Raw genomic sequence first — 12790 nt, forward strand, 5'->3', positions numbered from 1 at the left:
TACAAAGTATTTACTTTGGGGGGAGGGGTGAATAGTTATGAACGCTCAAGTTCTCAGTTTTTGTTGTCTTATTTCTTGTTCATTTCACAAAAAATATTTTGCAACTTCAAAGTGGTAGGCATGTTGTGTAAATCAAATGATACAAACCCCCCAAAAATCAATTTTAATTCCAGGTTGTAAGGCAACAAAATAGAAAAAATGCCATGGGGGGTGAATACTTTTGCAAGCCACTGTATATAGTAAAATAAAGTATACCACCCAGCCCTACTGGCTGCATCTCACTGTAGGCTGTGTTTTGGTTATTTGGATCTCCATTCACCTTTTGTTTACTGCGTTTGTTTACTGTTAATGAAACTAGCCTAAATATAGATTGCCCTGCCTTTTCGATCTGATATTTTGTTTACTAGGCCTACTACTTGGCACCTCTGTTTTGTTCGGTTTGCATTCGCAGTTGTCAGTATTCTAAGGCAAACTGCTATTCAGTATTTTAGTTTTTATGCATAAATGACCAGGCCAATACTTTCAGTATTTAGTTTTCATTATTTTGGTAAGACAGCCGTGTGTACAGCTGCATTCAAATATGCTGTTTGTAATAGGTGAATTGTCCTATCTATCTTGTAGCCTATATTCATTACCCAAACGGCCTAGCTGTAGGGCGCTGTCCATTGTGCTGATACAGCGCAGCAGAGATAAGCTACAGCTTTCAAAAGCACTCAATGATCTCGGAGTCTTGGCATTTGAATGTTACGTTTATTGTGGTGTAGCATGATAATATAAGCAGAATTCAATATAATTCCAATGCAAGAAGGCCAAAAAAATGTGCCCCCTCGCCGATTTCAACTACCCCAGCTAGTGACTTTATCCTGGCACTGGGTCTGATAACCATCTGTATAGCATCTACAGATGGACTATCCTGACTATCCAGATAAAGTGTGACCGAACACACACCAACACTGAATACACACAACACATGAGCAATCAAGCAAACCGACATAACTGAAAATACACATGACTGACATCAGAGAAGGTGCTTTATACCATGCATTTTCATTTAAAATACTGAAAGACTAGTAAAATCCTTGGAAATAGATTAAAAAAAACATTTGTCACTGATCTCATTGTGTCTTATGAAAACCTCAACAGAGAGGTAAATATAAACATTCTGTGAAACAACAACAGATGTCCATAAATAAAACAACATACAACGTATGAGTTTTGGGACTGGGTGATATGACGCACAGGACAATTCCCTGTAAGCCTTAATGAAAGTGCTACTGTATCATTTTAATCCCAGATAACAAATGTCCATTCATCTTCAAAAACGGTTCCCCTGACCGGGATACAAACCAGTACACCATCTTCAGTCTCAGTGGTCTGCCCAAAACCCAAAGACAAACCACAATACTAATGTACATAAGTTGGGTTGATGTCTACTGGCAACTAGAATGTCAGATTAAAACTCATATGTGTAAAATGTTGCATACCCAACTTCTGTTTTGCTAACACACCATAACACTGGCCACAAAAAGCAGAACACAAAAAGAGGGCGAGGCATCGCATATCCCTAAAATGAAGCCTAATGGGTTGTTTGGACAACAGAGTGCCATGTCCCATTCTGTGGTGCCGTCAAGCCAACATCCAAATGTCACTGGGTCACTCTGGTGTTTGCCAAAACTGCAAACAGACCCTTTAGTTGAACCCAAACACACCCCTGTAAAACAAAGGCTCAATATTGACCCCCCCAGCTCCACCCGCTAAGCCTAGCCAAGTTCACAGAGAAGTGTAGACTATTGTTTTTTTGCGATATATTGTTTTGTTCCTGTTTGGACGACAGGAAAAGTAGCGGCTGCCTTTGCAGCAGCTAATGGGGATCCAAATAAAATGCTAAATACTGCATTAGGGGCTGAGCAGAGAGTAGCAGAGAAGTGGAGCGTGGCTCCCAGTACTGTACTACTGTGAGCCTTTTGGGGGGCCCTAAGCAAGATTTGGTTGCCCCCCCCACCCTAAAATTGTTAAAGTTAATTTCCTGCAATTATACACATCTTGCCCAAGGCCGGAGAGAATTTAGCAATTTTATTAATCATTTCATGCAATTCTACTCATTTTGCCATGGGGTGGAGAGAAACATTTGCTGTTTTAAAGCGAATTTCATGAAATTCTACACATTCTGCCATGATTTATGCCATGTTAAAATTATAACTAACAAAATCAAATGGGGGTCCCCTGGATATCAGGGAGCTGCAGAGAAGTGTACTGCTGTTAGGGGCTGAGCAGAGAGCTTCGTGGACCCATTAACTCACTGGGAGGGAAATCCATATCAATGAGCTCATCCTAAACCTGACCAAAAACTGTGGGAACAAAACGGCCACAAACAAATTATGAATACGCTTTTCCTATATATTCAAAATCTTTCTGAATAATGTTAACCAAAAACCCCACTTACAACCGGGATCAGCTTTGTATTTGCATCATTTTCAGTTATAAAATATTCTACTTTCTGTTTCACAAAATTTGTGGGGTTAACATTTTAAAAGTAAAGGCATGGAAAAATACATCTCAAATTCCATATCTCAGTATGTGATCATATACCCTTGTACAGTTATACCAATGTCAAAGCCTTTCCAGCTGTAAAGGGGCAATCAGCAGTTGCTACATACATTTTTTTGACTTATACAGTAATGATATGTACCCACTGATTACTGAAGAAAATAACTTATAAATGCCTCATGAGCTTAGTTCAACTGTCGTACCCCATCAAGGCAACAGTAAACATGTTGTCCTGCGCCCCCAATTAGTGACAATTATTAAAATGTATGTTGCATGGATTAATGAGAGAGAGACAAAAAACAATTCAATATTTTTTCCCCTCACTGGAAATCAAAACTTGATAGCTCAAAATGGATGGGTGTCAGAGAACGGACTCCACTGCTTGATAGGAAGAAGCATTGATATAAAACAGGATTTATTTTTATGGGCAGACGAGAGACAGTTATACTGATAGTAGTCTCGCTAGACTAAACTGAAAGTAACAGAATGTCAATGAATTGACTGAAATATTCACATCGATCCACTGTTGTAGATCGTTTACACTTATGCAAACGGTCTCTATACACTAGGCATGTAAGACACTCCTAGGGCATTTTAAATCATTTCACTGTGAGTACTCACCTTAAATTATTATCAAGTACTCGCAAAAAAACCTAAGTTGAGAATACCTAATGCATGCACATTTATGTTAATTTGCCTAACACCAGCCATGACATTTTTAGTTAGTCTTTAACAATTAACCAAGGTTTCTGATTTCATAACAACGAAAAGAAGTGAACAGGCAGATATGTCAGAGCTGTTGCAAAATGGTGTTATAAATCTGAATATCAGTTATAAAAAATAAATCTAAAAGCAGCAATTCTGGGGGCCAGGCACACCATAGCGACATTTGCACATTGTGCAAAGTTTTGTGACAAAATACCAGGCGGTTATGTAGTGTCATCAAATCATATAGGAAGGAAGAGCAGCAGCATAATATATTTTTTAAATCTATTCCCCACAATTGTGGGGGACAAAAAGTATAATTTGCCAGAAAATCTAATTGCCGGAGTTTATAGGTCCTAACGGGAAACTTGCTGCTCATGAGAGGATGAATAGGTGTACAACATTTCATGACAATAGCTCAAATGGGACAGCAGATATGCTTGTTCAAAGTTTGGAATTTCAGTCAATTACTACAGCATCCCTTGGGCCAATCAGAGTTATTTTGTAAACTAATGTGCAAACAGACGGAGACAGATCCATAGTCGTCATCGTACCCCCAGGGGCTTAAACAACCTAAGCTGTGTTGGTATGTAAGTGTTGTATCACATGCATTAATGCATACATGCCACAAAAGAACACCACACATATTATTAATAATCAATACAGGCCAATGGAAACACGATCATCTAATGACTACATTTTTTAAATGAAGATTAACAGTGGGGGCTACTGTAGAATCAGTGTGCTAATGGACTTACCCAAAAGAGAAGAGCTGACTAGGCTTCTTCATTGCCACCCAAGAGCTCAGCAAACAGGTGATCAGACTGTGGGCCAACAGGTACACACACACATAAGTCATCATGACTAACAATAACAGCTCAACACAAGCAGTTGCACAGCAGTAAAAAGAGCTCAACACAAATGTTAGGTACACAATTTAGCTTAGTGTAAAACTTCTTCAGACAGCGCTGACAAAACATAATGAACCCCAGGATTCCCACTTACTCACCTGAAGAGATCGAAGATGGTGAGGTACGTGAACGCAGTTAAGGCTGAAATGAAAGAGAAATAGATGATCAGTGAGTGCTATATTTTACTTGAAAGGAAATACTTTTTTTTGCTCTGTAAAAGCTATTGCAACACGTTTAAGTATGAAGCTGGTAGCTGCAATACACCAGTTGAAAGAATATAGCCTATTTTGGTGAGATAAACAGCAATATATATATATAATGATACATCAGTCGTAACACCCTTAGTGTTCCAGCCATTTCACGGACACACAAACATTAATATCCTTTGGTTGACAAAAACGGTGTTATTCCCATCCAGTAGAGATGACAGTGTAGCTGTGGTGTCTAAGTTAAAATGCCAACTCCCACGCATGCACATAGACACAGCCAGTAATTGTGAATAGACTCAGTGAACAGGCCTTAACCAGTCTCCTACTGCTTCCCAATGTATCTAGACTTTAAAAAACACAGGGAGTAAACTCCCTGGTCCTAGGGGGCGCTGTAGAGAAGCAGTATGCTGGATGACGAGTAGGAGACAGAGGTGGAGGCAGAGTCATATCCGCCAGCCTGCAAACCCGGCTTTATGTAAGCCGAATATGATGGAGAGATTAGCAAAGCTTTGCATGGAGAGGAACATTTTGTTTTCAAACTGCTCTACCATGTTGACTAAATTGAGTTGACGTAATCCATTATCCGTTCACCCAGTGGATCTATTGGACTGACTGAGCTCTGCTTGTTCTGTCCAGGCCACGCTGCCACTGTGATGGCTCAGCACTGTGTCACTGCCACAGCAAACAGGTATATGAGATCACCTCAAATAGGGTATCATCCCATATGGCTTTGCAACTGTAGCCCAATCCTATAAAATCCACTGTGGTGCAGGCATTAACATTAGGTTTTAATCATGTGAATGTACTAGAACATCAGGGAGGACATAGGCTAGACTTGCCTATTGGTAAATAAATTATCCAATTGGATGAGCCCTGGTGCTAGGAATGGGCTATTCACTCAATGATTAGAAGACGGACCATGTTTAATAAAACAATACAGGGTGAGATTTTCTTCCGGCCATATCAGCTCAGCGCCTTTACAATGTACTTTACATCCATCACAGTGTTTTATTCACGACACACTGCGTCCGTTAGGACACATATCCTACCCAATTGTCTGAATGAGTTTAACACTAAGCAGTTTATACACTGACCCACCTGACTGTCTCTGCTCTCTTTTGTTTTAAAATAGACTTCCCTCCAAATATCATGGATACAAACACTGGCACTCAAAACACTTGTCTGGTATCATGCAGCACAAGTACATTAGTCATAACTTCGGCTCCCTCCGGAGCTGAACCCAATATGTGAAGCATAACGTGTCCAGATTAAAGGTCATTTGTGTATGTTTGTAGACCTGATCAATGGGAGACAAAAGGGAAGGAGCAGAGTGGAGGAATATGACCCGGGAGCTGCATATTTAATGATGTCTGCAGAGCAGAAGCCCAAACAAGTCTGATCGGCTGACTGTGCCCCATGCCTTTCTGCCATCCCAGCCCCAGCTCAATCCCAGCCCCATCCTCACCCCCTAGCCCCGGCCCATCAGTCGCACCCACCCCAGGGAACAAAATCCATTAACGGCATTAAGTGCTGCCTGGTTATCGGAGGATAAGCAAAAGTTAAAAGGGGCCTTTGGACCATTGTTGTGTATTACCTTTCTCTCGGCCAGGCCATGTTGGGTCCTAACTGCCTTGGCGCATAGACACAGTTTCATACAGGTATAAACTAGGGTTGAATGGTGGGAACCCGGTTTCTGAGATCAACCGCCCGAAACTAGTCTGCATGATCAAATCATCAATGCTCATGGTGGGGACAGACAGCCCATCTCAGTTGGGAGTGCAGTTTACAATGGATGTAAACCTATCATCTCATCATGGTAACTTTTTTTCTTGTGACAGGTAGGCCTACATTTTAAAAACAGCCTATCACTCAAATATTATTGCTTTAAATCAGAGCACGAGTGAGCAGTCTTTCTCTCTCTCTGCATCAATTCCATTCTAATTGCATCCAAAATAGTTAGATATCTTGAACAGGATTTATCTAGATGTCCTATATACCTCTTTCAGGTAATAAATTAAATGCAGTATTAGCCTTATATTCAGCTAATGAATAATGGGTTATGCATACGTTTCTAACATAGCTTCTCTATTGCGCAATATGCATCCACCTATGTTCCGCTGGCCTCTCTTCCTTAAAAAAAAACCACTCCTTAGCTCTTGAAGTCCCATGCAGGAAAAGCTAGACTAGAATAGCTTGCTGGACATTTCTTTTTTGTAGCATTTCTTTTACCAATAGACTATTTGAAGAGGGACGCTAGCTCTTGTTTTCTGAATGTTAAATACAGCAGCCAATAGAACTCACGGGTAGTTTGAAAGAATAGCAAACGCGCGATAGCGGTAGGCTATAGCAGTTATTTATCCAGACACATAACCATTCAATCGTCAATTTCATTTAACTAGGCAAGTCAGTAAAGAACAAATTCTTATTTACAATGACGGCCTACCCCACCAGCCAAACCCTCCCCTAACCCGGACGACGTTGGGCTAATTGTGCACCGCCCTATGGGACTCCCAATCACGACCGGTTGTGGCACAGCCTGTGAATGAACCATGGTCTGTAGTGACGCCTCTAGCACTGCAATGCAGTGCCTTAGACCGCTGCGCCACTCGGAAGGCCATGAAGAGAAGTGAAAGCCGTCTGCATCTAATTCTAGTCCTATTTTTCAAGCATGTCATTAGAATGATGAAAATAAAAACAATGAAACGTATTTCACTTAACTGTTGAAAGCGAGAAAGCAATGAAGCAACAATAGAGAGAGAAAGAGGAGGTAGGCTAATAACATTAGGGGAAATATTATGAAAGGCATATCTGCGTCATAATTAGTAGGCTAACAATAGGCCAAATTATATTTCCAAATTAAAATCAAATTCGCTAGCCTACACTTGTAACTAGAGGTCGACCGATTAATCGGAATGGCCGATTAGTTAGGGCCGATTTCAAGTTTTCATAACAATCGGTAATCTGCATTTTTGGACACCGATTGTGGCCGATTACATTGCACTCCACGAGGAGACTGCGTGGCAGGCTGACTACCTGTTACGTGAGTGCAGCAAGAAGCCAAGGTAAGTTGCTAGCTAGCATTAAACATATCTTATAAAAAAAACTATCTTCACATAATCACTAGTTAAACTAGTAATATCATCAACCATGTGTAGTTATCTAGCTTGTCCTGTGTTGCATATAATCGATGCGGTGCCTGTTAATTTCTCATCGAATCACAGCCTACTTCGCCAAACGGGGTTATGATTTAACAAGCGCATTCACGAAAAAAGCACTGTTGTTGCACCAATGTGTACGTAACATAAACATCAATGCCCTTCTTTAAAATCAATACACAAGTATATATTTTTAAACCTGCATATTTAGTTAATATTGCCTGCTAACATGAATTTCTTTTAACTAGGGAAATTGTGTCACTTCTCTTGTGCTCCGTGCAAGCAGAGTCAGGGTATATGCAGCAGTTTGGGCCGCCTGGCTCGTTGCGAACTGTGTGAAGACCATTTCTTCCTAACAAAGACCGTAATTAATTTGCCAGAATTGTACATAATTATGACATAACATTGAAAGTTGTGCAATGTAACAGCAATATTTAGACTTAGGGATGCCACCCGTTAGATAAAATACAGAACGGTTCCGTATTTCACTGAAAGAATAAACGTTTCGTTTTCGAAATTATAGTTTCCGGATTTGACCATATTAATGACCTATTTCTGTGTGTTCTTATGTTATAATTAAGTCTATGATTTGATAGAGCAGTCGGACTGAGCGGTGGTAGGCAGCAGCAGGCTCGTAAGCATTCATTCAAACTTTCCTGCACTTGCCAGCAGCTCTTCGCTGTGCTTCAAGCATTGAGCTGTTTATGACTTCAAGCCTATCAACTCCCGAGATTAGGCTGGTGTAACCGATGTGAAATGGCTAGTTAGTTAGCAGGGTGTGCGCTAATAGCGTTTCAAATCGGTGACTTCACTCGCTCTGAGACCTTGAAGTAGTTGTTCCCCTTGCTCTGCTCGCTTTTGTGGAGCGATGGGTAACGATGCTTCGAGGGTGGCTGTTGTCGATGTGTCCCTGGTTCGAGCCCAGTTAGGGGCGAGGAGAGAGACGGAAGCTATACTGTTACACTGGCAATACTAAAGTGCCTGTAAGAACATCCAATAGTCAAAGGTATATGAAATACAAATGGTATAGAGAGAAATAGTCCTATAATTCCTATAATAACTACAACTTAAAACTTCTTACCTGGGAATATTGAAGACTCGTGTTAAAAGGAACCACCAGCTTTCATATGTTCTCATGTTCTGAGCAAGGAACTTAAACGTTAGCTTTCATTCATGGCACATATTGCACTTTTACTTTCTTCTCGAACACTTTGTTTTTGCATTATTTAAACCAAATTGAACAGGTTTCATTACTTATGAGGCTAAATTGATTTTATTGATGTATTATATTAAGTAAAAATAAAAGTGTTCATTCAATATTGTTGTAATTGTCATTATTATAAAAAATAAAAAATAATAAATAAATAAATGTAAAAATAAAATACATGAAAAATACTTTAAAAAAAAAAAGAAATTCAAAAAATAATAATAATAAAAAATTCTAAAACCGGCCAATTAATCGGTATCGGCTTTTTTGGCCCTCCAATAATCGGCATCGAAAAATTATAATCGGTCGACCTCTACTTGTAGGCCACATATCCTGCACCAGAATTGCGTGTTCTCTCAGCTTTATCGTGGTTTGAAAGAGGTGCGTAAATCCAGTCCAGATAATACAATTCACACTAAAAAGATTAGCCCACTGGAGCTTTACCCAAGAGAGCATAAAGCTAGCTACATCTATGGGCTTTTATGTTTTTCGGTCGTGCATAATGTGCAGTATACTGACAGAAAAACATCAAAGCCCATAGATGTAGCTATTATGCTCTCTTGGATAAAGGCACAATCATTTGGGCTTGGGCTCATAAAAAAGCTTTAATGTTGGGCTCATAAAATGTATTTAATGTATGGCTCATCAGACTTGAATTTTCGATCAAAGCCTATTTATATGCTTTAAAGTGAAACTTCCGGTTTGGGCGGGAAATACCAGGTTAATCCGGAGAAAAGTGATTTTTCTCTGGATGGAACATTTGTAAAATATCTAGAAAATATTCAACCTTAGTATACACCCATAGCACCCTCCCCCCCCCCCCACACACACACACAGTATCTCAGATAGGAGAGATTTGCTAACTGCAGCTGTGTGGACTGTCATTGTGCAGAGAAACACGCATCGACCGGGGCATCTCGGGTGTCTGTCGACGCGGCACATTAAAACAACAATAAATCGCTCCATATGTAAACTAAAAGCTTTATTGACTTACTACATAGAAACACCTGGCAGGGGAAACGGGAGCCGTGCAACGGAAGCTGCTGCTGGTCTGACCAGGGAAACACACTCAGGGCTTCCTGCTACATAGCGTTGAGAGCTGAGAGCACACACACACACAGGATGTGAAAAATGTGATTTTTATAAAATGTTTAAACTACCCTTTTTTATAATTGAATTGATAATTAAAAAAATCATGACATGATGTGAATTCCAGGGCCCCCACAATCCGATGAGGAGCATGAAGTCAAGCCCTGGTCTACCCTAGAAAGCCTATATAAAATGATAAATTACCAAATCGCCAGAACGGCCAAGCAACAACAAAAAATGGATGGACATTTTGGCCTCCAGCAATAGGGCGTGCTTCAAATTCAAATACTTCCGTCTTCATGCGCCATCGGGGGTTTTCCAGAGGAATACGTGGATGACGTCTGCGCTATCACTGTCTACTGGTGATTTTGATGGTGAATTCAAAATGCAGATATGGTCATGCATGTGACAGCTAGGGGGCAACGTAGTTCAATCTACCGCAGTCATGTCTACCAGACGGCACTCACCTTAATGCTGTCCCCCACCCACTCAGTAACAATGGTAGTTGATGCCGTTTTTAGGTTCCCTGCTGTGTGCCTCTCCTCCATGATCACAGTGGTCAGTACATGGGACTCCATGTCACACTTCTCATCGATGTGATGGCTCGTTGCAGCGATGTATGACATTGTGTTCATAGACGTCCAACAATCTGTTGTTAACGCCACGTATGTGGTTTGAGAGCTCGCACTTTGGACTTGCAGAGCAATCATTGTACTATTTCTCCACACAGTTTTTTGACATGGCATCTGGTAGCCTGGTTCTAGATATGCCCTCAGGGCATTGAAGCCGACATCCTCTACCATTGACAATGGCTACATAAATGTAATAATTTCTGTAATCAGCGCTGTGATTCTCACTCCATCCCTTATTGTACTTTTGTGTGAAGAGCCTGTCTAATGTCTGTTGTTGGGGGTTTGCGCTGCTGCCAGCAACGGTTTGGGGCTCACGGTGCCTCCCTTCCAGATGGTTAAGCATTGTACCTGTACTGACACCGTAACTCAATTGCAAAGTTTGCATTTCACCACCTTCTTATTGAACTTATTGTGTTATAAGCTGCTGTCGCTGCCCTGTCTCACTGCCATCTTTCTGTTAATGATGACGTGTGGAGCGCTTTATATCCGTGGCAAATAACTTGAAAGATGCATATCACCTTCTACTAACATTACAGTATTGTATTAGGTATTTGTAAAAAAATAAATATTAAAAACCCTTTATCCCTAAACAATTTATTAATTTACTTATAAACGTTAACAATCCCAATTTTGTTTGAACTTTCACACACACCTTAGTGGCCCAGGGGGGAGGTGTGTCACAACACACCACATAGTTTTGCACACAAACACACGTGTGTGTGTGTGTGTGTGTATATATATATATATACACACACTGCTCAAAAAAATAAAGGGAACACTTAAACAACACATCCTAGATCTGAATGAAAGAAATAATCTTATTAAATACTTTTTTCTTTACATAGTTGAATGTGCTGACAACCAAATCATACAACAATAATCAATGGAAATCCAATCAACCCATGGAGGTCTGGATATGGAGTCACACTCAAAATTAAAGTGGAAAACCACACTACAGGCTGATCCAACTTTGATGTAATGTCCTTAAAACAAGTCAAAATGAGGCTGAATAGTGTGTGTGGCCTCCACGTGCCTGTATGACCTCCCTACAACGCCTGGGCATGCTCCTGATGAGGTGGCGGATGGTCTCCTGAGGGATCTCCTCCCAGACCTGGACTAAAGCATCCGCCAACTCCTGGACAGTCTGTGGTGCAACGTGGCGTTGGTGGATGGAGCAAGACATGATGTCCCAGATGTGCTTAATTGGATTCAGGTCTGGGGAACGGGCGGGCCAGTCCATAGCATCAATGTCTTCCTCTTGCAGGAACTGCTGACACACTCCAGCCACAGGAGGTCTAGCATTGTCTTGCATTAGGAGGAACCCAGGGCCAACCGCACCAGCATATGGTCTCATAAGGGGTCTGAGGATCTCATCTCGGTACCTAATGGCAGTCAGGCTACCTCTGGCGAGCACATGGAGGGTTGTGCGGCCCCCCAAAGAAATGCCACCCCACACCATGACTGACCCACCGCCAAACCGGTCATGCTGGAGGATGTTGCAGGCAGCAGAACGTTCTCCACGGCGTCGCCAGACTCTGTCACGTCTGTCACATGTGCTCAGTGTGACCCTGCTTTCATCTGTGAAGAGCACAGGGCGCCAGTGGCGAATTTGCCAATCTTGGTGTTCTCTGGAAAATGCCAAACGTCCTGCACGGTGTTGGGCTGTAAGCACAACCCCCACCTGTGGACGTCGGCCCTCATACCACCCTCATGGAGTCTGTTTCTGACCGTTTGAGCAGACACATGCACATTTGTGGCCTGCTGGAGGTCATTTTGCAGGGCTCTGGCAGTGCTCCTCCTTGCACAAAGGCGGAGGTAGCGGTCCTGCTGCTGGGTTGTTGCCCTCCTACGGCCTCCTCCACGTCTCCTGATGTACTGGCCTGTCTCCTGGTAGCGCCTCCATGCTCTGGACACTACGCTGACAGACACAGCAAACCTTCTTGCCACAGCTCGCATTGATGTGCCATCCTGGATGAGCTGCACTACCTGAGCCCCTTGTGTGGGTTGTAGACTCCGTCTCATGCTACCACTAGAGTGAAAGCACCGCCAGCATTCAAAAGTGACCCAAACATCAGCCAGGAAGCATAGGAACTGAGAAGTGGTCTGTGGTCCCCACCTGCAGAACCACTCCTTTATTGGGGGTGTCTTGCTAATTGCCTATAATTTCCACCTGTTGTCTATTCCATTTGCACAACAGCAGGTGAAATTTTTGTCAATCAGTGTTGCTTCCTAAGTGGACAGTTTGATTTCACAGAAGTGTGATTGACTTGGAGTTACATTGTGCTGTTTAAGTGTTCCCTTTATTTTTTTGAGCAGTGTATATTACATACATACA

General features: G+C 41.7%; 1 protein-coding gene across 1 annotated transcript in view; it reads right to left on the reverse strand.

The window, feature by feature from the left end:
• LOC115153316 (zinc transporter 6) overlaps positions 1-12790 on the reverse strand; it is a 77295-nt gene that overhangs the window by 33844 nt on the left and 30661 nt on the right. Inside the window, exons 5-6 of the mRNA XM_029698638.1 lie at positions 4262-4304; positions 4011-4076 (exon numbers count right to left, since the gene is read on the reverse strand). Of these exons, the coding sequence (XP_029554498.1) occupies positions 4011-4076; positions 4262-4304 (109 nt within the window). The remainder of the gene's footprint in view (positions 1-4010; positions 4077-4261; positions 4305-12790) is intronic.

Source organism: Salmo trutta, chromosome 18 (genome assembly GCF_901001165.1).
Source record: "Salmo trutta chromosome 18, fSalTru1.1, whole genome shotgun sequence".
Lineage (NCBI taxonomy): Eukaryota > Metazoa > Chordata > Actinopteri > Salmoniformes > Salmonidae > Salmo > Salmo trutta.